General features: G+C 32.2%; 2 protein-coding genes across 2 annotated transcripts; both read left to right on the top strand.

Moving 5' to 3' along the window:
- Nucleotides 1–2598: 2598 nt before the first annotated feature.
- Nucleotides 2599–17693, top strand: LOC140446144 (uncharacterized). The gene is made up of 2 exons (XM_072538673.1): nucleotides 2599–4646; nucleotides 11200–17693. Exons 1-2 carry the CDS (start codon nucleotides 2654–2656, stop codon nucleotides 13206–13208), a joined length of 4002 nt encoding a protein of 1333 aa, XP_072394774.1. The 5' UTR covers nucleotides 2599–2653; the 3' UTR covers nucleotides 13209–17693.
- Nucleotides 17694–22058: 4365 nt separating this feature from the next.
- On the top strand, nucleotides 22059–26631 carry LOC140444902 (uncharacterized). The gene has a single exon (XM_072536585.1). It carries the CDS (start codon nucleotides 23211–23213, stop codon nucleotides 25215–25217), a length of 2007 nt encoding a protein of 668 aa, XP_072392686.1. The 5' UTR covers nucleotides 22059–23210; the 3' UTR covers nucleotides 25218–26631.
- Nucleotides 26632–27207: the final 576 nt, after the last annotated feature.

Here is a 27207-nt window from a genome sequence, read left to right as displayed (position 1 = left end):
TATACTGGAAGGAAAAGTACAGGGCAAAAGATCAGTAGGAAGACGCCAGAACTCGTGGCTGAAATACCTGAGTAGATGGTTCGACCGCTCATCCGCAGAAATCTTTCGCGCAGCTGTTTCCAAAACTAAAATTGCCATTTGGATCGCCAACCTTCGAAAGGAGATGGCGCCATGAGAAGAAGATGACTTCTTTATTTCAACCATTGATAAAGAACATTTTAATAATGGTAACATTCTTCTCATCAAAATCTTTCTATACAGGGATTTCAAGTTTTTATTATCCCTTGGTCTAACAATCAAATTCGTATAGTTTTTTTCTAATTATATATTCAGAATATATGTTGTATACTAATGGTGATAGTATGCAGCCCTGTATAAGTACATAACTAGATATCAGCCTGAATCACTGTAGGATTCCTTTACCATTTAAGCAGGACATTGCCTATGCGTGGTAAATATTATTTGTAGTGATTTGTTTTCATTTAATTTGACTCTTCATTTTGTCATCCATTGTTGTAATTAATTTACGTAATTTTGTGAGATTTCTCTGGCGATTTGGTATTTTCGTTAGAGGACAGTATTACCGTATCATCTGCAAATTTGGCTGTTTTAATATTTGTATCAGTCGATAGGTCAGCAGTGAATATAAAGTATATTGCTCACCCCTCCCTTTTGTTGTATACCTGTGTATTCTTTCTCATACTTTACCTAGAAGTTTCTATTAGTGGTATAGGACTTTAAGATTGTACATTTGTTTTAGTTTACATAGAACTTTATACCAAACTTCATTAAATGCCTGGCTTATGTTTAGGAATACAGCTAAGCAGTACCTATTATTTTCTAATCACTAATAGATGGTGGTTATTGGAAATAACCACCATCTATTAGTGATTATATGGTTGGTTAATGGAAATTCCAATAATAATCTGTTTTCTAGACTACCAAAAGGCATTTGATTGTGTGAAGTGGGAAGTTCTCTGGACAGTTCTTCATGAGATGGGAGTTCCAGATCATTTGGCAATATTAATTAAAAACTTATACGAAGATAACTCAGTTAAAATAAGAATTGAAAACCAGCAATCTGATACCTTCAAAACCAGCAGAGGTGTACGACAAGGGTGCATACTATCTCCAGACCTGTTCAATTTATATGGAGAATACATAATGAGGAACGCACTCGATGGATGGAGAGGCGGCATCTCCATTGCAGGAAAAAAGATCTCAAACTTAAGATTCGCAGACGATACAACACTGATAGCAACATCTGAAGAGGAGATGTCGAGACTGATAAAGAGAGTAGAAACCGAAAGCAACAAGTGTGGGCTCAAGATTAATAATCAGAAAACAAAAATCATGATTGTGGACCACGCGAATATTCTCCAAACAACAGGCGCCCTAAATCAATTCGAGAAAGTAGACGAGTTCACGTATCTAGGATCTTCCTTAAGCAATGCAGCCTCCTCCCATACGGAAATTCGCAGAAGAATAGGGATGGCCAAGAACGCGATGAGTCGACTGTCAAAAATATGGAAGGACCGCTCTTTATCCAAAAAACTCAAAATGAGAATGGTACGGACACTCGTTTTTTCAATCTTCAGTTACGGTGCCGAAACATGGACAATAAAATCAGAGGATAGGAAAAGGATTGACGCATTCGAAATGTGGTACTGGAGACGAATGCTACGCGTCTCGTGGACGGAGCACAGATCCAATCAGTCGATTCTCGAAGAGCTAAACATTCAGACCAGACTCTCCTCTCAGTGTCTTGCAAATGTTTTAAAGTTTTTTGGCCACATTGCGAGAAGAGACAATGACAACTTAGAAAGACTAATTGTGTGCGGAAACGTAGAAGGACGTAGAGGCAGAGGACGCTCACCTATCCGATGGTCAGATCAAGTACAGAAAGCCACTGGAGAGACGTTTTCCGAGTCCATAAGAGCAGCCCAAATCGAAAGAGATGGAGAGAATTGACAGCCCGCATTGTAGGAAATCACGATCCTCAGCAATGAGGAAACGACAAGAGAGAGAGAATAGATGGTGGTTATATTAAGAACAAGTCGCACAAATATTTTTTCTAGGTATAAAAAAAAAGATTAACTATAGTGGTTGTAAAATATGCGGCGGTATCTTTTTTTACTCACTCCTTCTATATTATGGTCCTTGCAGAAATTGTCTTTATAATGTCGAAAGATTATACATTTTCGAAATGGATAAGTTATTGCCCAAATATAATTATTTAGAAGATTTACGTAAATAATCGAATTACATTACAGGAAACCGATTATTGTGTTGTTTTAACATGCTTAAATCGTTTTTTTTTTTAGTTCTGTTATAAAGCAGTTATAATTTTTTATTTTACTGTCCTGGTAGTATTTTTATATCTTAGTATAGTTTAGTAAAATAGATTTAAAAATTAATGCAAATGGGTAATTCCTAGGATGCAAATAGAATAATCGTTGTGACTCATTGATTTTACAAAATAATAATGTAAATAATAGATATTATTTTTTTAAAGAACGTAATATAATACCATAACCTAAAATTAAACTTTATTTCAAGCCGGTACTGGACGAATATTTGGGAGAAAAGCAAACATCTTACATAATATAAATATCAGTGGATTTTATAATTTGGTTGTTGTCAGTCAGTAACAATGGTGTCGAAACTGTTATTTTTGGTGATAGTGGCATTTGCTGCCTGCGTGCAAAGTGAAATTACGGTAAATGTTTTCACTAGTTATTGGAAATCAAAAAAATCAGTGATTCCATCAATCGAGAACTTAAGGGATGTTATATTCAATAGAACCTACAGGGTGGAAATTGAAAACCAGACCATTCCTAAATTACCTAGCGGAGTGTTACAAGGTGTGACCATCACCGAGCTAAAACTCAAACATGATCAATTAAAAGACATTGAGCCCGGTGCGTTGGAGGGAGCCCGCATCAACAGAATTGAGCTCGATCACAATGACATCGAAACTGTCAAAAAAGGCGTCTTCAACGATAGGTTTATATGGGAGCTTAATCTATCCAACAACCAGATTTCCACCATCGAGGAGGATGCTTTCGACACATTGGATGTGAGTCATCTACACCTTAACGACAACAATCTTGAAAAAATTACAGCAGGTATATTTCATAATACTAAAATTACAAGCTTAAATTTGAACAATAACAAAATTCAAAAAATCGAAGTCAATGCTTTAAATCAGATACCCAGTTTATCTTACGTTCAACTGAGTAACAACCTAATTAAAGATCTTGGAAGAAGTTTCTCCAAGTTGGATACTGTAGTTGATCTTAACTTAGGCAACAATAAAATAGAAGTAATTGAACCATATAGTTTTGCTGGTTCCAGGCTAAACTCATTACATCTTCAAGATAATTATATAAGAGAGTTAAAATCAAATTCTTTTAATGGCTTAAATTTGAATTCTTTGAATCTCAGTAACAATCACATTTTGTCAATAGACAGCGACGCTTTTGCTGATCAGTCAGGACTTTACTCGATTATTCTCTCACACAACAATATTGGAGATTTGAAACCAAAATTCCTTAAAGGTATAAACTCACAACAAATAACTTTGTCTTTAGATAATAACAACATTGTTAATGTAGAACCTGGAGCATTTGACGAAATTGTTATTAGCGGATTGGAGTTACAATTAAATAAAATTGAAACTGTTAAGAAAGGAGTGTTTAATAAAAAGAATTTTAACTTAATAAATTTAGAAAAAAACAAAATATCGAAAATTGAAGATAAGGCACTTGAAGATTTGGTTTTAGATAGTCTTACCCTTTCTGAAAATGTACTTACTGCTCTTACTGAAGAAGTATTCTTTGGAGCTAATATCACTACTGTTAAATTAGATAGAAACCAAATTAGTAAAATTGAAGATTCTACTTTCCATCAAATTAATGGGTTGACTAGTCTTGACCTCAGTAATAACCGAATTGAAGATATTACTAATTTATTTAGCCATTTAGATACCTTGAATGATCTTAACTTGGACAACAATTTAATTAAAGTACTTAACCCAAATAACTTTGCAGGCTCTAAAATATCTTCTCTTTCAATCAATAACAATCAGTTAGTCCAAATCGGTAAGGGAGTTTTCAATGGTCTTCCATTTGCATATATCTCCCTTACTGGTAACTTGATCTCTAAAATCGAAGATGGTAGTTTTGCTGATATAGAAGAACTTCACGTCTTGAAACTTGGAAGCAACAAACTTGGCGATTTAACACCTGCTTCTTTGGGAACTCTAAACAACAAAGAATTAGAATTAAATCTTGACGATAACAGTATTTCCAATATTGAACCCAACTCATTAAGCAAAGTTACATTGCTTTCATTAAAACTTCACAACAACTCCTTAACAGCCATTAAAAGGGATACATTTAAGGGTGCAGAAATCGGTTACATTAATTTGCTTAAAAACCAGATCTCTAGCGTAGAAGAAAACGCTTTTGAAGATGTTAAGGGACTAAATTTAATTGACTTAAGCTTTAACAAACTACACGTGAAAGTAAGTTCCAATTCAAAACATGTCAACTTATTTGTTACCAATGGAGCTGATTTAAGCAAATACCATAGTGAAACTTTAAGCAAACTGGTTCTTGCATCATATGGAACTCAAGTTGATTTTTAAGTACAAAATGATAAAAAACCTAAGACTGCTTGTATATTAAACATTTGTACATTTTTACTCTAAAAAACGTAGTGTTCTTAAATTGTTAGATATTACCAATACTGTTTTAAATTCTTTACTCTAGTGTTGTAGAACTGTGTTTTTTTCAAATAAGAAAAATATATTGATTTACCTGCAAAATGTAATTTAAAAAATGTAATTTTTTTTATTATGTATCTAGAAATATATTCGTTTTTTCTTATTTTAATTATAAATTGTTAATATTTAAAATTCACACCTATGTTGGAAATTTTGTTTATGTAGTTATTTCGTAGATGTTTATATATTTTCAACAGTTGTTACATATCTATTAATTTAAAAATAATGTGTTGTTGGTTTTGTTTTATATTAAATAAAAATTACGTTATCAAAATTATTGCACATTTTTTTAACACAAATTAATCATCATATTCCCAAGAATTTTTTTTTCCATCATATATTTATATTAAAAATTATGTTAAGTTTTGAATATACAGGGTGACAACAGTATATAATATTTTAGTTTAGGTATCTTAAAGTTTGAAAATATTTTTGACTCTGATGAAGTTTTTCTATTTTGCAACATAGAATATGCTCTAATGGTTCAAAATCTCTTTTTCTTCTTGATGTGCCTATCCATTACGAATGTTGGCGATCATCATGGCAATCTTTATTTTATCTGCAGCAGCGTGGAAAAGCTGAACATATGCTGTATTGAACCAGATTCTGAAGCTTTTTAACCAAGATATTCTCCTTCTTCCTGGACCTCGTTTTCCAAATATTTTTCCTTGTACGATGGCTTGTCCGAAGAATTGTAACTTTCGATATTTGATGGTTCGTACCATCAGTACCTCTCGGTTCTTATTCATTCTTCTGAGGACCTCCTCATTTGTAACTCGGTTAGTCCATAGGATCTTAAGTATTCTCCGATATAGCCACATCTCGAATGCTTTTAGTTTTCTGCACATATCTTCGTTCAAGATCCACGATTTAACTCCATAAAAAAGGACAGATAAGACGTAGCATCGCAGTATTCTTACTTTTGTATCAAGAGAGAGGTTGTGACTCTTGAAGAAGGCCCCCATCCGATTGAAGGTGAATCTAGCTTTTTCGATGCGTGCTCTAATCTCCTGGTTGTTGATCCATTCTTCATTTATTATGGTGCCGAGATAGTTGTAGTGCGTCACTCTTTCTACAGGGGATTGGTTGACGTATAGTTGACCTTCTGTTATCCTTTTCTGGCTAATTATCATAAGCTTTGTCTTGTTAACGTTTATATTGAGTCCATATTGTTGACTGTAGTACGTGATTTTGTTCATAAGGACTTGTAGGTGTTGAAAGTTGTCCGCAAATGCTATGGTGTCGTCTGCATATCTAATGTTATTTAGCCGGTAACCTTTTAGTAGAATACATTTTTTAGTTTCCTGCAAAGCTTCGATAAATATTCTTTTAGAGTACAGATTAAAAATTAGAGGAGACAAAATATAGCCTTGCCTCACTACGCGCACGATTTTCACATAGTCAGTATGTTCAGCTTCAACTCTGAGATTTACTGTCTGATTCCAGTAAAGATTTCTAATTATTTTCAGATCTTGGTTATTAATTCCTGCTTCTTTTAGTATTTGCATTATCTTGGCGTGCTGTACTCGATCAAACGCTCTCTCTTAATCAACCAGACATGCTTATATGTCGCAGTTGACGTCTCTGCATCTCTGGAATAAGACTTGTACTGAGAACAAAGCCTCTCTGGTCCCAACAGAATTTGTGAACCCGAATTGGTTGGCTGAAATTTGACTTTTACACAGCTTGTAGATTCTCTTATGAATTATTTTTAGAAACAATTTTAGGAGGTGACTCATGAGGCTTATAGTATCTTCGCATTCTTTTGGCTACTGGTTTTTTTGAAAGTGCAAGAAACTCAGATTTCAGCCGTTCTGTTGGTATTTCGCCAGGGTTGTATATGTTGTTGAATATCTTTGCGATTATTGCTAATGATTCGTTGTCCATTATTTTGAGTAATTCTGCTTGTATATTATCAGGGCCTGATGCTTTGCCATCCTTTAATTGCGGAATAAACTTCCTGTTGTAATATTCTTCTTCCATCATTTACCTCTTCTTCTAGCCCAAAGGTGTTATCTCTTTGGTCTTCATATAGATATTTTCTAGATATTCTTTCCACGTTCTTATTTTACTCTGTTTTTCCAAGATGATGTTTCCGTCAGAATCAGTTATATTTCCTTTCTGAATTCGTCTTAGTCCCCCTGTGAGTTCTTTAACTTTCCTATATACTTTTCCTGCAGAGTCTCAATTTCTTCGCATCTTTTCCTTGCTTGTATGGTAATTTGTTGGTAAATTCTGTTTTAGTTTACATAGAACTTTATACCAAACTTCATTAAATGCCTGGCTTACGTTTAGAAATACCGCTAAGCAGTACCTATTATTTTCTGATCACTAATCTATGGTGGTTATATTAAGAAGTCACACACATATTTTTTTCTAGGTATAAAAAAAAGATTAACTATAGTGGTTGCAAAATATGCGGCGGTGTCTTTTTTTACTCACTCCTTTTATATTATTGTCCTTGCAGAAATTGTCTTTATAATGTCTAAATATATATAATATAATTATTTAGTATATTTACGTACGTAATGGAATTACATTACGGGAAACCTACTGTTGCGTTGTTTTATCATGCTTAAATCTTTTTTATTAGTTTTGTTACCTGGTGTTTTTTTTTCTCTCTCTTATTCTCTCTAGAAAAGCAGCCAACAGATCTGGCATTTTTTATCGCTGTGTTGACCATTAGAAATATGCAAGGTTTTCTGTAAAAATTGAGAACATACCCCATAGTTACCATTATCATTTTTTTTTTACTATGTCTTTGATATGCTGTGAGCATTATGATTGCTATCACTCACTTTTAGCCGTTTTGATTGATTTACTTAAGCAAATTTTAAAATATGCTCCTTTTGCCCGGTATAGTTTTGAAAACCCCAATATATTTCACATATTTTAAATTTTCTTTAGTAAAAGTAGTGCATTTAAATTAACAATATGTACAGACTATATCACTGGGAATTTTGGCTGAGGTTTTACTTTTTTTTTGCTGACATAACCTTACATTAAAATATTAAAACTACCAGCTGCCCCTACAAAAATTCCTCAATGCCATAGCATCTGAAGTTAAAGCAGTGCAGGCTGTGTCTAGTATGTGTATATACCACAATTTGTTTTAGTCCAACACTATTGTGAATGCAATTGGTAAGATCAAGATCAAGATGACATAAAGGTGTCCCAATGATAGTGATTTAGTTAGTCATAGTTTCTATAAGGACTTTAAGTCAGCTGACTATGTGAAGATAACTGATTTTTTGTCACAGTTCTATTGGGATAATTTATTTTGAGGAAAACTATTGATTATTACTTTTTATTAACTAAGTACATTGTTTAAAGCTGAATGCTACAAAAATTATATTTATTGAACAGATTTGTCATTAGAAAATAATTTAAAGGGATTTTGGTCATTTGTAAATTATTGGAGGGGAAACCACTCCTTGCCTGCTGTGTTGAAGGGAGAACTCTTTTTCACATTTTTAATCTATCCTCAAAATAAGAGAGAATTTTCAGAGTGCTGGAAATATAGTTTTTTAACACCTATTTTTAAAGCGGGAAATAATTCATTATTAAATAATTACAGGTACATTAGTATAATTAGTGTAATGCCAAAGATATTTAAATGTTTTATATGTAAGCAGCTTAAAGCTTGACTTAAAAAATAGCTAGTAGACCAATAATTTTTTTTAAAAACTTTTATAAATCTTCCAAAAAAACCCAATGCGAGAAAGTGCGAAGACTATAGAATTATAAGCCTTATGAGCCATTTACTTAAAACATTTCTAAAGGTCATTCACAAAAGAATATATACAAAATGTGAGGAACAACTAACAAGAACACAATTCGGATTTCGTGATGCTCTGGGAACACGGGAGGTCCTTTTTGCTGTACAGGTGTTATTTCAGAGATGCAGGGATGTGAATTGTGACATATACGTATGCTTTATAGATTACCAGAAGGCATTTGACAGAGTAAAACATGACAAATTAATGACTCTAATGCAAGACATTGGAATTGACAACAAAGATCTTAGAATTATCAGAAACATTTACTACAATCAAACGGCCAAAATGAAAATAGAAGACCAGTTAACTGATAAAATTGCAATTGAACGTGGAGTACGACAGGGCTGTATTTTGTCTCCATTGTTGTTCAACATTTATTCTGAATGGGTATTTAAGGAAGCTTTAGACGGTTGTGCGAAGGGAATACTAATAAACGGTGAATGGTTGCATAACATTAGATATGCAGATGACACTATAGTTTTTGCCGATAATCTGAATGACTTACAGATATTAACAAATCGCATAACAGAAGTCAGCAACAGATACGGACTAGCTCTTAACATAAAGAAAACCAAATTTATGACAATTAGTAAAAAACCAATACGAAACGCTCAACTTACAATCAACCAACAGAATATCCAAAGAGTCGAGCAATATACATATCTAGGCACCAATTTAAATAGCCAATGGGACCACTCAACAGAAATTAAACAGCGAATATTAAAAGCAAATGCAGCATTCGTTAGAATGAGAACCATTTTCAACAGTCGAGACATATCATTAAAAACAAAATGCCGTCTATTGAACTGCTACATATTCACAGTTCTGCTCTACGGAATGGAAGCATGAACACTGACTGTTGCATCTATGAATCGGCTCGAAGCTTTCGAAATGTGGTGTTATAGGCGCATCTTACGTATATCCTGGGTTGACAGAGTTACTAATGTAGAGGTCCTGCGTAGAATGGGAAAAGAATGTGAAATTCTCATGACCGTCAAAACTAAAAAGTTGGAATATCTAGGACATGTAATGAGAAATCAAGAACGTTACGGCCTTCTCCAGCTGATTCTCCAAGGGAAAGTAAATGGTAAGAGAGGACTGGGAAGAAGACGCATTTCCTGGCTTCAAAATTTACGAAAGTGGTATAACACGACTACCACTGAACTGTTCCGCGCTGCAATAAATAAAGTAAAGATAGCCGTGATGATCGCCAACATCCGGAACGGATAGGCACTTTAAGAAGAAGAAGACCAATAATATGGATGTCTAAATAGCAGATCAACCGAATGTTTGCAACTGTATTAGTGTTTATGAACTTCCTGAGAAAGACCTTGTAAAGGGGTTGAAGTGTACATGCACTATACACTGATTTTTCCAAGGTCTTTGATCAGGTGAACCATAATATTTTATTCTTTTAACTAAAAAAAGTGGGTGCTGGTGGTCAAAGTCTTGTATGGCTAAGATCATACTTGATTGACCGAGTTTAGATTGTGCGTATCAGGGATTTTGTTGCCAGTCAGATTAAGGTTCATTTAGGAGTACCCCAGGGTTCTTATTTGGGACCCCTGTTATTTAACATATTTATCAAATAATATATACACCACTGATTCCGGCACAGTTCACCTCTTATTTTTGCGGACGATCTAATGCAGCCATTAAGTAACTATACTGTTCTTTAGTTAGACCTCGTCTAGAGTATTGTTTTACGTATGATCCCCATCTTATAATATTTACATATTAAAAATCGAGAGAGTCCATCAGAGTTTCTTGAAATATGTAGCATATAAAGAAAGTATACCTGTTGAATTAATTCAAGTAAATTATGATTAAATTAAAGCCCATCTTGTTATTCTCTCGCTGTACGACTGACGCGACGATTAACTAAAGATGCAAAGATGCTTATTCTCTAATTATTAAGAGTTTTGTGTCCTCAGCTACTTGAGCAGGTTGGTCTGCATGTACCTCTCCGTAAAACAGGATTAAGCCAAACTTTTTATGTTCCTATTCAAAGTACCAACTATGCATATAATAATCTTTTATTTCGAGCACTAAGATGAAAAAATATTTATCCAGATCTAGATTTTTTTGCACCGAGTCCGAATTAACACGCATATACATTGACTTTTTGTTTATACAGGTATACATTGAAAATTTGTTTTATATATAAGGTTATGTTGGAATATAACTTTTGTATCATTGTTAATCTTATTTTGCAGCAGCCCGTTAAAAATTAATAAAATAATAAATGAAATTTGAACAATAGAAGTTTACCCAAAACAGGATATTTACTAAAAATATTTTTCTGCCTTAAAAAAATCTTAAAAAGTAAAATTATAAATACATAACAACTTTTATGCATAGTTTCTATACCACGGTAGCATATTTATATCTCTTAGTTTAGTATACGAGAATACATTTAAAAATTAATATCAATGGGTAATTCCTAGAACGCAAATTGAATAATTGCACTGACTCACTGGTTTTATAAACCATTGCAAATAATAGTTATTATTCAGTTAAGGTAATGCAATACTTAAAACTACAAACTAAATTCATTCAAGTCGGTACTGAACCGATGTTTGTGAGAAAGAACATACACAAAAAATAAATAGCAGTTGATTTGATAATTTTGTTCAGTAACAATGGTATCAAAATTGTTACTTATGGTGCTTGTGGCATTCTTTGTCTACGTGAAAAGTGAAATTACACTAAATGTTTACACCAATTTTTGGAAATCAGAAGAAGCTGTTATTCCATCAATAGAAAACTTAAAGAGTGTTATCTTAAATGGTACCTACGGGGTGGAAATTAAAAACCAAACCGTTCCTAAATTACCTAGCGGAGTATTAGAAGGTGTGAGTATTACCGAGCTAAAACTCAAGCATGACCAATTAAAAGACATTGAGCCCGGTGCGCTGCATGGAGCCCACATCCATAGAATTGAGTTCGACCACAACAACATTGAAACCGTCAAAAAAGGCGTCTTCAACGGTAGATCATTATGGAATCTTGGTCTTTCCAACAATCAGATTTCAACCATCGAGGATGATGCTTTCGACACATTGGATGTACGTTGTCTAGACTTGAGCGGCAACAATCTAGAAAACATTACAGCAGGTATATTTCATAATACTAAAGTAGGAATCTTAAATTTAAACAATAACAAAATTCAAAAAATTGAAGTTAATGCCTTAAATCAAATACCAAGTCTATATTACGTTCAACTGAGTAACAACCTAATTAAAAATCTTGGAGAAAGATTCTTTAAGTTGGATACTGTAATTGAACTTAATTTAGGCAACAATAAAATAGAAGTTATTGAACCATATAGTTTTGCTGGTTCCAGGCTAAACTCATTACATCTTCAAAATAATTATATAACAGAGTTAAAATCAAATTCTTTTAATGGCTTAAATTTGAATCATTTGAATCTCAGTAACAATCACATTTCGTTAATAGACAGCGACGCTTTAGCTGATCAGCCAGGACTTTACTCGATTATTCTCTCACACAACAATATTGGAGATTTAAAACCAAAATTCCTTAAGGGTATAAATTCACAACTAACAACTTTGTTTCTAGATAATAACAACATTGTTAATGTAGAACCTGAATCATTTGACGAAATTGTTATTGCCGGATTGGAGTTACAATTAAATAAAATTGAAATTATTAAGAAAGCAGTCTTTAATAAGAAAAAATTTTTTTCTATAAATTTAGGAAGCAACAAAATTTCAAAAATTGAGGATGGAGCACTTGAAGACTTGGTGTTAAACAGTTTTACGCTCTCCGAAAATTCACTTAGTGCTCTCACAAAAGAAGTTTTCTTTGGAGCTAATATCAGCACTGTTAAATTGGATAAAAATCAAATTAGTAAAATTGGAGATTCTACTTTCCATCAAATTAATGGACTAAAAACTCTAGATCTTAGTAACAATCGCATTGAAGATATTACAAATCTATTTAGCCATTTAGATTATTTAAAAGATCTTAACTTGGACAACAATTTAATTAAAGTACTTAACCCAAACAATTTTGCGGGTTCCAAAATATCTACGCTTTCTATTAATAACAATCAGTTGGTCCAAATTGGTAAGGGAGTTTTTAATGGTGTTCCATTTAAATCTATCTCTCTTATTAATAACTTAATCTCTAAAATCGAAGACGGCAGTTTTGCCGATATAGATGAACTTCGTAACTTAAATCTTGGAAGCAACAAACTTGGCGATTTAACACCTGCTTCTTTGGGAACACTAATCAACAAAGAATTAGAATTAATTATCGACAATAACAGTATTTCTAATATTGCACCCTATTCATTCAGCAAAGTTAAATTACTAGCACTAAAACTTCACAACAACTCCTTAACGGCCATTAAAAGAGAAACGTTTAAGGGCGCAGAAATCGGTTTCATTAGTTTGCCCAAAAACCAGATTTCTAGCGTAGAAGAAAACGCTTTTGAAGATGTTAAGGGACTGAATTTAATTGATTTAAGCTTTAACAAACTACACGTGAAAGTTAGTTCCAATTCAAAATATATCAACTTATTTGTTACCCCTCGAGCTACTTTAAGTAAATACCATAGTGAAACTTTAAATAATCTGCTTCGGGCATCAAAAGGAAGTCTAGTCGATTTTTAAGTAAAAAATTATCAATATAAGACTGCTTGTATATAGAGTTTTACTATAGAAAGCTTAGTATTCTTAAATTAATATTAACAATACTGCTATATTTCCATTCTTTATATATTTATACAGTGAAACTTGGATTATTCGAATCTCAGGGGACCGGTAAAAAAATTGAAATTATCCAAAAATTCGAATTAAAAATATATCCACAAAAAACAAAGATGCCTACAAAAAAATCTGTAAACGATAAATATTAACAATAATTGACCATTTTTATCGCTTGCTGATGTTTTCGTTCATATTCTCAACGAATTTTGTCAACCGAAAAAAATGGGCCAAGAAAATTCGGCCAAATATACCAATTAAAACATTTGCAAGCTATAAAAAATTGTCAATTATTGTCGATTTTTACCAGTTGCAGGTGTTCTCATTGGTATTTTCTGCCAAATCTTGGCCGATACAATCAGGCCCGCCTCTAAGGTATTGGCCGCCCGTGTGCAACTTAATATTTGCCGCCCCGCTTCCAACACTTTAGAGATACATACTATTATTTAAAGAAATGTATAGAAGATGCATAATATAACAATAATAATTTGTAAATAGATAAATACTTACTTGAACATTTAGACTAATCTCCATGATCCAACGTCCATATATTATCCTAATGTATATCCTAATATCCCATCCTAATATCCTAATTTAAAGGTCCATAAAAAACTAAAAGCGCACTTTTCGGGCTTTCGTCTCGGAAAACTTTTTGACAATATCTTTAATGTCCAATGTCGCACACACTTCATGTTCTATAGATAACATTACAGAATGCAGAAACACATCTTACTACAATTGTTATTTGTTCTACGTGCGCCCCAATGTTTTTTCTCCATTTGATATAATTTTTGATGAGCAGAGTCAACTTTTAATCCTTTTTTTAATGTTGTAGATAGTTTAAACAGTTTTTGAGAATATTTTATATGAGCTGCACCGGATTCATGTCTTTTTAAAATATTAGCTAAATGTTGCCAGTCTCTTACCCCATTAATTCCACTAAGTAATTGTCTGCTGCTTTCATCACAACAAAACAGTTTACAAGGTGCACAAAAAACACTATTTAGTGATAATGAGTAAAGTAACCATGGGCGATGAACTTGGTCTTGATTAGGTAATGTGCGATAATAATAAATTTCTGAAAATTTCCTATTATTTATATCTCTGGAGAAGTTAATTTTTGTAATTTGCCGAGGAAAATTTTCAACAACAAATTGAACTTCACTTGGATTCTTATTTGCAGGCCATTTTCCGGGATCATCTGAAACCAAGTATATGCTGGAGCTTCCTACACTGCAATCTAGATTAACTGGAACATTAATTGTTCTGTCTTGGTTGGTGGTTTCAGGTTCAGGCGTTTCAGCGTCAGCACTCGCACTATCGCTATTATTGTCATCAAATCATCCGTCTCTATCCGCAGGAATATTCAATTGTTTGGTACTTTTTTCTACGGTTTGAACTTCGCTTGAAGTTGAGGGTTCTAAATTTATATCCGAGTCTTCTATATTTTCATGTATGTTTTTCATCAAAAATGATTCCAGTGCACCGCTAAGTTTTTTTTCTCCTCAGTTTTTGCCTCTTTTATTTTTCTATATTAAAAACCTAAAAGTCGTTTTCTTTTTCTTTCGGACATTTTGAAATTATCACTTAAGAACGAAGCCGGGCGAATTTAACAAAATAAATCCAAAAACACTGCAAATAAGTTATCCAAATAATGATTTCCCAAATAATATGTAGCCGTAACGCGTATACGAATAAAATTGCTCTGATCTCAACGTTACTTCGAAATACAGTACCTACTGTGCCAAACAAACGAGTACACTACTATATTTTACAAACAAAACCGTTTATCAAAAGCGTGTCTAAATTCATCGAATTCTCAACTAAGACTGAACATAAGACATAATAACCAATCTATAAACATAACCATAGGAACAATATTATAACAGAAACTTTACAATCACATGCCTAAATTCTTGTAAAGTATCTACGTGTGAAATCTTAAATAACTGAAGTCCGAAAGCCGCCAGCTGCTTTGAATTAAAAAGTATTCCCGAAACTACTTTATGACTGTACCTGCAAATGGGAGGCAGTTCATACAATAAATAATATTTTCTGACATTTTTTTTAGATTAGGATGAAAAAAAGAATTATACATGATAAATGAAATGCATTTAAGTATTATGACGTACTGAATAATTATTATTGTTTGGAATATTAGAGTTCACAGAATTATCTGAATTATTACTATTTAATTATTTGAATTTATTTTCGTTTTAAAAAAGTATTATCATCAGTTTACTGCTTTTGGCCGCCCCTATTGTTGGCCGCCCGTGTGCGATGTACACTTGGCACACATGGTAGCGGCGGCCCTGGATACAATCGGCTGATAAAAAATGTCCAATGAGAAATTGGAGAAATTGCATCATTAAAACAATAAACATTTTTTCTCAAATAATTTATTGAAAATAAAAATACATATTTGTTGCAATTAATAAAAAAAGACACAGTAATTTTTGCCAAAGAAATCCAAAATTTTTAGCTGCTTTTTAGAATTTAGCTTCTCGGTAATGACAAGAGATTCTAAGATGTTCAGTGAACTAAAAATTTTACTTTCAAAGTACCGTCTAAGTTGCGTAATATGGTTTGTTGCTTCGGTCGCACTCGGAACATGTATTTCTCCCGCAACTGATGACGCGTCGTCTTCATCACTCTCTTATTTTTCATCATTGTCCTTAAGAACTTCAGCAATGATCTCTGCATCGGTTATTTTACTACATACTGCAACATCTTCATCCACATTGACAAAATCTGCATAAGAGATGGCAGGATCAGCAATAATTTCCCCCCAGCAGTCAACTAAACGGAGCTCTTCTGTTAAAGTGTCATATGCGTTCTTCTTCTTTTTTATGAACCCTGCTTTTTTAAAACAGTTTTTGATCGTTTCGGATGTTACCTTGTCCCAAGCTTTCTTACACATTCGAGATGCTGGTAGAATGTCTAACTTTATTTTATGGGAGGTCCAATCTTCCGTCAATGTTTCAATCAAAAAACGTCTGTAAAAATGTTTAAAATTTTTTTGTGACACCCTGGTCCATAGTCCGGAGAACTGAAGTCATGTTAGCAGAAAAAAAACTAACTTTTACGTTTTTCATCAGTGGGATAGTGTGTGACCTACAGTTGTCAATAAACAAAATAACTTTTTTTTTATAAACTTTTTGTCTAATTTTTTCAGCCATTTCTCGAGAAGATTATTAGTCATCCAAGATCTTGCGCTGCTCACACATTCCACGGGTTTTGACTTGACGTTCTTAAAACAACGCGGATTAGCCGACTTGCCAGTCATCAGTAGAGGCAGTCTTTTAAAAAAAGGAGGTGCATTTAAAAAAAAGACCCATTTCGTCAACATTGATGATATCTCTTTCATCTATATCCTGAATCATCTCCTCCAAATTTTTTCCCATTGGTTGGCTTCTTGCTGATTAACGGCTCTACTTTCTCGACAAATGGATTTTAACGAAATTTCGTTGCTTGTTGAAGCCGTAGAGCCACCTTGTACTCGCCTTAAAAGTGTCTTTCCCCATTTCAATAGCAAATTGTTCAGCTTTGCTTCTTGTAAGGGACTACTTACGGGAACCTCTTATCTCTGGCTTGTTTGAACCATTTTAAAACAACTGTTTAAATTTGGATTTTATGACTCCCTTAACCTTTTTTGATTTTTACCGCACTCACTTAAACTGTTGAGAAGTTTTTCTTTATTCTTTAAGTAGGTGGATAATGTGTTAGGAGAAATTCCAAAGTCCTTGGCAATCTCAGATTTTTTCTTCGTTCCCTTTTCTACTTCTTTAATTGCCGCTATTTTTCCGATAACGTCAAAGTTTTGTATGTTCGAAGTTTACCATGCGACGACATATTCGCTCAATAGGAAGTGACATACTGACGTGATTTGCAGTGATTGCAACGCCAACGCATCTTAACTAAAGGAGCGTGATGGGTGGGGGAGAATTTAGCTGCCAGGTACAATGTACCATGGTACAATGAGTATTCATTGTACCATGCAATGTACAATAGCCTTGAATGCCTTGGTGTGAATAAACAAGTCGCACGTTAGGACAAGAAAGAGTACTTACTACCTGTTTTCGCCGAAATTTCCAGCATGAAATTGGCATTTTTAACTTGAAGTAGAAAAGTTCTGGTAGAAGTTTTCTGGCAGAAAAGTTCGAATTATCCACGACTTTTTACCATTACTTCTATAGAAAATGCTAGGGACCAGAATAAAAATTCGAATTAAAGAAGAATTCGAATTTTTCGAATCGAATGAGTGAAGTTCGAATTAAGCAGGTTTCACTGTATAAGAAAAATATTTTGATTTACTCAAAAAATGTTCTATCAAATGATTTTTCTATGAAAATAGTAAATGTATATATAATTATAAATCGTAGATCTTTAAAAACCAATGTGTTTATTAAAAATTTTGTTTTTGTAATTATTTCGTAAATATTTATAAATATTAATAATTATTACATATTTATTATTTTAAAAATAATTGTTGGTGTTTTGTATTAAATAAAATTTACGATATCAAAATTATTGCACATTTTTTTCATACATTTTAATCATCATGGACCATTTTTTTCCGTCTTTTTGTATTAAAAATTGTATTCTGTTTTGAATATACAGGGTGACCACAATATACAGTTTTTTAGTTTAGGTTTCTAAAAGTTTGAAAATATTTTTGTTTTTAACCAGGTTTTGTGTTTTGCAACATAAAAGATATCCTAATCAGTTTAGACCTCAATTTTTGAATAGTATTGTTAGTTCTCAATAGTAATTTTATATAAGGGATATATAAATATTACAGTTTTGTTAACTTTTAATAATATTTGTATAAAAACGGTTTTTTTTATTGATGTGGTAGAGGAAGTTAACCCGTAACCGATGAGATGCAATTTCAGTTAGGTATACTGAAGGTGATGTGGAGCCCCACGGTCTCCTTTTTAAAAAATAAAAAAAAAGATTTAGGTGTTTGAAAAAAATTCACTTAAATAAGTTACAACTGTATAAACTTTATTCGCTCATAGGTATATATAAGTATTATATAGAACAAGTTATTTAAATACGTTTATTTTACTATGGTACTAAAATTTCTATTTTCGTTTGAAAATAGCCACATCTAGTGGACCTGACCGGTCAGAGCGGCCACAATCAGTTGAGTTGCTGTACATTAATCGCTTAATACACACAAATTGCTTAGTAACGGTCTGGGGAATTCTGATTATAATATCAGGGTCGCTCAGGTCAATTTCAATATATTTTTTTATAAATTATATACAATATAGTGATTTTATCACTAGAAAGATAAATTTATTCGGAAGCAAAATTACTCTCAGATCAAGTTTTTAAGTTTTTTCATTAATTTTTAATTATGTTAGTTAAATTAAGTTTTTATATAGTTGGTAATATCTGTCAACTTTTTAATTAAACGATAAAAACCCAATAAAAGTTAGCTAGTAGATACTTATCGTAGTAAGATCTAGGAATTAAGATTTTTTTCTACATGTTATTTGATGTTCTTCTTTTTTGCATCTGAAAAGGTATTTTTTTCTGTATGCTTTAGTCAATCCACTGGAAAAGTCAGCATCAGTTTCCGCCGTTTGTCTAGTGGTTTTCTTTTTGTGCACAAGACATTTTTTGAAGTTTATTCCTAAATATGTGTTTTTTAACAGAAGGTGCTAGGACTTTTCTGTGCCATTTTGAGAACTTTAATGTCATGCCTTCTAACTTGATTATTTTCCTCATCCAAATTTAAATTAATGCCCTAACTTTCCTGCAGCGATTTCAAATGGTAAAACTGGTCGTGCGACATTTCATGCAATTTGTATGCTAGGCCAGTTTTTGTGAGACATCTTATAACGTTATGTCTGCATATACCCAGCTTCGTCAGAAATCCGGAAAAGATACAAATTCATACACAGATGGTTGGCGAATGTCACTGCTTATTTAGCTATTTTGGTGACGATAAACGAAACACGAGTTTAATATTCACTCTATTAACTTTTCTATTTGTTTTAAACAAACGTTTGGCATTTCTGTTCTCAGGTAGCTGATCCATCCAGTAGAAACCATCAGGGTCTTTTAACTCTAATTCCACAAACTGGTAGCATTGCTCAGGTAGTGATCCTTTAGTAAGTTAACATGCTCCTTTTTAACTTGGCTGCACGGTACTGAAGACGGCAAATAGTCAGAAATACGTATATTTGTATATATTAGTGAGGTAGTTCCTTACTAATTTAATATTGCTTAAACAAAAACAATAGAGATATTTGCAGTATTTTGGACACATGTCTAGCAGAACAGGTTTGATGGAAAAACTGATAGTCGAGGGTAGAGTTGATGGAAAGAGATCTAGGGGAAGATCTTTAAGCCGTTGGGTAGACCAAATAAAAATATTGATTAACCAAGGATTACATGAAGCCGAACAACTAGCCCAGGACAGGGAAGAGTGGAGAGAAATCCTCAAAAAACTGTCAAGGCCTGGTGTCACCAGATCCCAAAAGAGATTAGGTCTGAGGAGGAAGGTAGTTCCTCACCAAGTTCTATAGAAAGGGGAAGTTTCCTCAAGCCTCCTAGTAGTCTGATATTAATTTTACAGAAAACACTATTAGAAGCATTTCCTATAATCAAGAAACAACTTCACTATTCTGCTTATGGTGTCTAAAATGAGATTTATCGTTTTAAGATCTGCTAAAAACTCTTGCATTCTTGCCAGGTTATTTATAATCTCATGTACTTTCTTTGCACCTTGTCTTTTTTTCTTATCTAGGGTACTATCCTATCAGCTGTAATCTATATCATATACATGGCTATTTGTGCTGACAGTGTATTCACTTAATAATAAGTATTTCACACAACTCCTCAAAATAAAGTCCACTCATCTTCAGCTTATTTTATTTATTAGTTTTTAGATTAATAACCCTTGTGATTGCTTTATATAAGGTAAGTCTACTGGTATCAGGCTACCGGTAAACTACAATGTTCAGAATGCTAAAAACAATTACACATTGTAACTCTAACAATTTGAACTAGGGATGGGAAAAACCTATAGGTTTTAACCGAAAATCGGTTTTTTACTTCGCAATAACCGGTTTTATCGGTTGTTTTTTGTCCCGTTTATAACCGGTTTTTTATTTTTAAAGTAAAAACCGGTTATTAGGTGTTTATGGTGATTACGATTAGGTTAGGTAATATTTTGGATCCCAATCATAATTATTCTTCTCAAGTAATTTTTCCAAACAAAACCATAATTCAAATTTTATTTTATTTCATAAATACAGAAGCTAACTAAAAGTGCAAACTTGTAACCTATTGGATTAAAAAAACCGAAAACCGGCGGTTATAACCGGTCAAAAAAACCGGTTTTTTTGCCGGTTATAACCACCAGGTTAAACCGTAAGCAAAAAAAAAACAGTATAACCGAAAACCGGTGTTTTGTCAAAAACCGCCATCCCTAATTTGAACAAACCTTACCTCAGGTATGGTACAAAAGATGCCAATATTACTTATGTTAGTTAAAAAAGTGAGTCTATTGATTTAATGAATGTTTACGTAAAACTAATCTAAAATAATATCAGCAGTACTTAAATTCCGGTACAAGGCCTATTGTTAAAATGGTGTATTTCAAATTATACTATTAGGGTTTTTAACTTGTTATATCATACAATAGTGATTTTGCCCGTCCAGTGCGACAGGCAATCCAATCAATTACATTTACAATCAATCAAATTAATTTTTTCTGTGTTTGTCTTATTTAAGGCTGGGATGACAACAGAATAATATTTTAATCTGTTGTACAACTTTCATAACAAATAAGTAATTTTTTGTGTTAAGTCGTCTTATGAAATCGACCTAGATATAAAACCAGCGTCATTCTAGTTTGGCAATTTATTTATTGGGAAAGCTCAAGTTTTGTATTATATTTTTACCGATCACCAAATTCGCATCCAATTTTTTAAGATCAACAAAATTTCGGTCAGTTCAGGAACACCGACAAATAATTTGAATTTTCTATGTGAAATCGCGACTTCTTACTTTCCCATTAGACCTGGTAGACCAACAACACAAGAAGAAATAGTCTCTCTTTTAACAGAATCTCTGACAACATTAGGTACGATGGTATTAAATATCCCATTATACCTGTTCCCAACAAAAAACGAATGACTGCAGGAGAAGGGTGCTGCTCAGTAGTGTAGCACTGCGTACTACAATGATATATGCAAGGCCAGAATCGCTCACTGTCGAAGAGAATTGGGCGGGGTTTTTTTTAAACATATAGAAACTATATCGTATCTTAAATCCAAGCACAATTAGATAATATGAAATTATAATTTATTATTGGACGCCACCCCTGGTTTATCCTCGAAGGGGACGAGCAAAAAAATTAAGATTTATCGAAGGTTTACAAGAAAACTATACTTTATTATTTCTTAGTAATGAACTAAAAGAAAACATTAAAAGTTATGTCATCCCAAAGGGATACCAAAATACCATTTTATGTTTATATTATCATAAACAAAAAAGCTTTGTATCGTATTAAATTAAGAATTAGTTATAAAGAAAATAAATATATATATATATATATATATATATATATATATATATATATATATATATATATATATATATATATATATTAACCCCAAATTTCGAAATTTGTTTACATTGAAAATAATATAGTTATTTATCAACTAGGAATAATAGAGAAATTAAACCTTTAAATAAAATTAAAACACTTCACTATATTTTCATTCTTTGAGTTCATAATTATTTCCCGTTTTCTTGAAAGAAGATATAATAAAAATTGGTACAACCTGAATCTGCTCTGTTTCTTTTCTTATTTAATCAGTCAACCAAATGAAATCATTGATTCGGCTACATCCTATATCAATCCACCACCATCCTAGATAAGAGGGGTTAGGTATTCCATAAAAAAAATATGGCTATTGGACCAGGATTTGGAATAACTCCATACCAATATTATCTTGAGACATGTATCAGAAATATATCAGCATTATAGCCTCTCCAATAAGGGTCTAAAAATAAATATCTATCTGAAATATGGACAAGAAAAGGATTTCTTAGCTCACCTCTAAAGGAGACCCACTTCGGAAACACGTCTTAACGGTTGGACGTTTTTAAGAGAAAAGAGCGAGACGCTATCTTGGCGCTCTGATTCTGGGCGTTAAGTGACAAGTTGATGAATGGGCTCGTCTACCGGATATATTTGGGAACTACAGAAGAATCATTAAGTCGGCTACAGGTACTTGACAGATAGATGGGGTTAGTAGTTTTATTTAAAAAAAAAGTAATCGAAATTATAATGATTTTCTTTTAAATCTTTTGAAACGGTTACAGTAGGACGTACGCAGAAGAGAAATGCGATATTGGACTTTGCATTGGATGCTTTGCCATATTTTATAAAGAGTAAATCTAATAATATTTTTAAATTATTTTGACCTAGTGTTAACATATAGTCACAGTTTGTAATGTCATATATTCGATAAACAAATAAAATTTAATAGGTTTTTCTGCTTATTCGTATTTTTCCTAAAATAAACTTCCTTAAAATAGCTTTTAGTTAAATATAAATTAACATCAAGTGCTTATAATTTATTTATAATCAATTTCATTACCACGGTAGATTACACATACATAAAACTATGTATAAATTGTAGTATGGTGTGAGCAAATACAACAAAGAACAGATGTAAATGGAAAATTCCTACGACGCAAATAGAAATTGATTTTCTGTAACATTGCGTAACAAACGTAATAAATAATAGGTAATGTCCACATTATAAATAAATTTTTTTCTCAAGCCGACACTGGACAAACCGTTGTAAGAAATAAAAACAACTTATAAGATATAAATATCAAAAAATATTATAATTGGGTTATTGTCAGTTAGTAACAATGATGTCGAAACCGTTGTTTTTGGTGATAGCGACATTATTTGTGGCCTACGTAAAAAGTGAAATAACGGTAAAGGTTTACACTAATCATTGGGAATTCAAATTAAAAGAAACAGTTATTCCTTCCATCGATAATTTAAAAAGTGTTATTACGAATGAGACGTACCGAATAGAAATTGAAGACCAAACTATTCTTGAATTACCTAGTAAAGTGTTAGAAGGTGTAACTCTCACTGAACTCAAACTAAAGCATGACCAGTTGAAAGACATCAAGCCTGGTGCGTTGCAGGAAGCCGACATCAAAAGGATTAAGTTAGATCACAATAACATTAAAAGTATTAAAAAAGGCGTATTTAATGGCAGGTCATTGTGGGAGCTTGATCTATCCAATAACCAAATCTTCAACATCGAGGATGAAGCTTTCGACACCTTGGAAGTTAATTCTCTACGGCTGAACGACAACAATCTTGAAACAATTACAGCAGGTATATTTCATAATACTAAAGTTGAACGATTAGATTTGAGAAATAACAAAATACAAAAAATTGAAGTTAATGCTTTAAATCAGATACCCAGCTTATTTTACATTGAATTGAATAACAACCTTATTAAAGATCTTGGAGGAAGTTTCTCTAATTTGGATACTGTAATTCAGCTTAATTTAGCCAATAAGAAAATTGAATCTCTTGAACCAAATCATTTTGCTGGCTCCAAGTTAAATTCATTACATCTTCAAGACAACTATATAAAAGAGCTAAAAGCAAACTCTTTTAATGGCTTAAATTTAAAGTTTTTAAATCTTAGTAACAATCAAATTTCTTCAATTAACATTGATGCTTTCGCTGGTCAGCCTGATCTTCACTCGATTATTCTCTCGCATAATAATATTGGAGACTTGAAATCAAAATTCCTTAAATGTATCAATTCTAAACAATCAACTTTGTTTTTGGATAATAACAATATTGTTAATATAGAGCGTGGAGCATTTAACGAAATTGTGATGAATGGATTGAAATTACAAGAAAATAAAATTGAAGTTGTTAAAAAAGGAGTTTTTAATAACAAGAATTATAACGTCCTCAATTTGGAAAAAAACAAGATCTCAAAAATTGAAAATAGCGCATTTGACAATTCAGTAATAAATAGTCTCATACTTTCCGAAAATCAACTGAGTACACTTACAGGTTATATGTTCGTTGGAGCTAATATAAGTACCGTTAATTTAGGTAAAAATCAAATTAAGGAAATTGAAGGTTTTACTTTTGTTCAAATTTATGGTTTGAATACTCTGGATCTCAGCAATAACCAAATTGATAACATTACAGATCTATTTAACTATTTGGAGCATTTAACCGATCTGAATTTGGACAACAACTTAATTAAAGTACTTAAACCAAACAGTTTTGCAGGCTCCAAAATATCTACTCTTTCTATTAATAACAATCAGTTATTTAAAATCGGTAAGGGGATTTTTAATGGTCTTCCATTTAAATCTATCGCTCTTATTGGTAACTTGATCTCTAAAATCGAAGATGGTAGTTTTGCTGATACGGAAGAACTTCGTACTTTGAAACTTGGAAGCAACAAAATTGGCGATTTAACTGTTGCTTCTTTGGGAACACTAAACAATACAGAATTAGAATTAAGTCTTGATAATAACAGTATTTCTAATATTGAATTCAATTCATTCAGGAAAGTTACATTACTTTCATTAAAACTTCACAACAACTCCTTAACGGCTATTAAAAGAGATACATTTAAGGGTGCAGAAATCGGTTTTATTAGTTTGGCGAAAAACCAGATTTCTAGCTTAGAAGAAAACGCTTTTGAAGATGTCAAGGGACTAAATTTAATTGATTTAAGCTTTAATAAACTAGAAGTGTCAGTTAGTTCCAATTCAAACCAAATCAACTTATTTGTCACCCGTGGAGCTAACTTAAGCAAATACAGTAGTGAAACTTTGGGCAAATTGATTCAGGCGACATACGAAAGTCAAGTCGAGTTTTAAATACAAAAAACGTATAAGTTATTATTTGATCATTTTTGCTGTACAAAACGTCGTATTCCTAAATTGTTGGATGTCAATAATACTGTTTCTAATGTTGTAGTTGTATTATATTCTTTACTGTATTGTGGTAGAACTGTTTTTTCAAATTAAAAAAATAATAATTACCTTCCAAATGTCTTTTCCAGAAATAAACTTTTCTTTTATGTATTTATAAATATTTTTGTTTTTCTGTTTTAAATTATAAATCGTTGCTGTTTAAAAATTACACATCTGTTTAATGAGTTTAATTTAAACTTTCGTTTATACAGTGATGAGTGTCTTACAACCCGGCAAAATAGCGGAAAGGATAGAAGACAGATTAAGTTATGAGATAGTACGAGATAAAGCTAGTTCTTAGACGATTCTATTTGACTTCAGTCATAATTATACGGATGACCTCGAAAATATTTTATTTTAATAATTTCTGATGTTAGAATAAATGATTGAATAAATTAAGATATATTGTAGTAAAAAACATTAATTAGTAGCGATTTTAAATTATAAATCTTTAAGTTTATTTAATAATAAAAATAACTCAACTGAAATATTTGACTAAGCTAAAGGTAGGTATGTTCTGTCCGAAAACAATTACTGTGTGTGGAATTGGTGTAATAGTTAGAGACGTGGTCTATTGACAAGAAGATTGGGGTTCAATACACACCAAGGATAAAATTTTTGTTTTACTCAATCAAAAAATAATAGAAAATATTTTTTTTTTATTTTTGTAGAATTTATACTTATTTAAACATTCTTTCACCGTTGTTTTAATTTTGAAGAATTTTTACCTTATATTCGAAAGTACGATGATACTGGTTTTTCAATAAGATATTTATGTTTAACTAACACTTCTAATACTAGTAACGACTGACATAAATGTTTAGTGATTGAAAGCAAAACGATCTCTGCATAATTTCAAATTATTAAAAAACAAAAAAAAAAGTAAACCACATGTGGGTTTTGAACTCTAATCGTCTGCTACGTCTGTGTCGCAGTGTCGAATTCTTACCACTAATCCACGAAGGATTAATAATTATTTCGTGACAAGAGTGTATGAAACTCCTCAAATCACAGTAGAAATTATTCTTGGTTAATAATTTAAAACTTTAGATTAAATAATCACTATTAATTAAATTATTTTATTCACATTTTTGCTTTATTGTGGTCAATAAGTTTTTAATTTATGCGAAACTAAAAAATGGAAATACGTCACACATACGACGTTACACATAATAATTATGACCGAGATGATTTAGCTCGAAGCTAATAGTCCAAGATCCCAGAGCGATCAGACATAACTTATTTTCACACAGATGAAACCTTAGAGTCTGAGTAGCATCTCGTGTGCTTTGAATACCTGCGTATTTATGAAACTTGCTGAGTGACACCTGGGCAGGTACCAGGTGAGGAAGGTAACTAAAAATAAGAGCTATTTAACTTAAATTTACATAACTAATTTTTATACATATTTTGTAGAATATTATTTTGAAAATATTGTAATAAGTGTCAGACACTTGTCATGGACCAGAACTTTTGTCAGACGCTTTAAAACTCCACTAAAATTAAATGAACTTTACTTACTTTTACATGTCTGATTTTTAAATATGTTATTAATGAAACTATAATAAAGTTGTAACGCACAAATTCAAATATTGACGACAAACATTGCCGAAGATCTAACACCAACATGGAATACGATTACAAGTGCTGTAACAGACATCATGAAAAACAACTTAGGGTACAAACGAAATAACAAGAGGCAAAAATGGATGACAGACGAAATACTATTACTAATGGAAGAACGACGAAGACACAAGAATAAACAAGATGGCAGCAATATGTATGAAAACATTAACAGGCAAATAAAAGCAAAAATAAGAATAGCAAAAAATGAATGGCTTAAGCAACAATGTATCGATCTAGAACATTTACAACGACCGCACGACGACCGTAA

The sequence above is a fragment of the Diabrotica undecimpunctata genome, chromosome 7, assembly GCF_040954645.1.
Source record: "Diabrotica undecimpunctata isolate CICGRU chromosome 7, icDiaUnde3, whole genome shotgun sequence".
Taxonomy (NCBI): domain Eukaryota; kingdom Metazoa; phylum Arthropoda; class Insecta; order Coleoptera; family Chrysomelidae; genus Diabrotica; species Diabrotica undecimpunctata.
The sequence above is the reverse complement of the archived record's forward strand: the minus strand, read 5'-3'. Positions and strand labels throughout refer to the sequence as shown.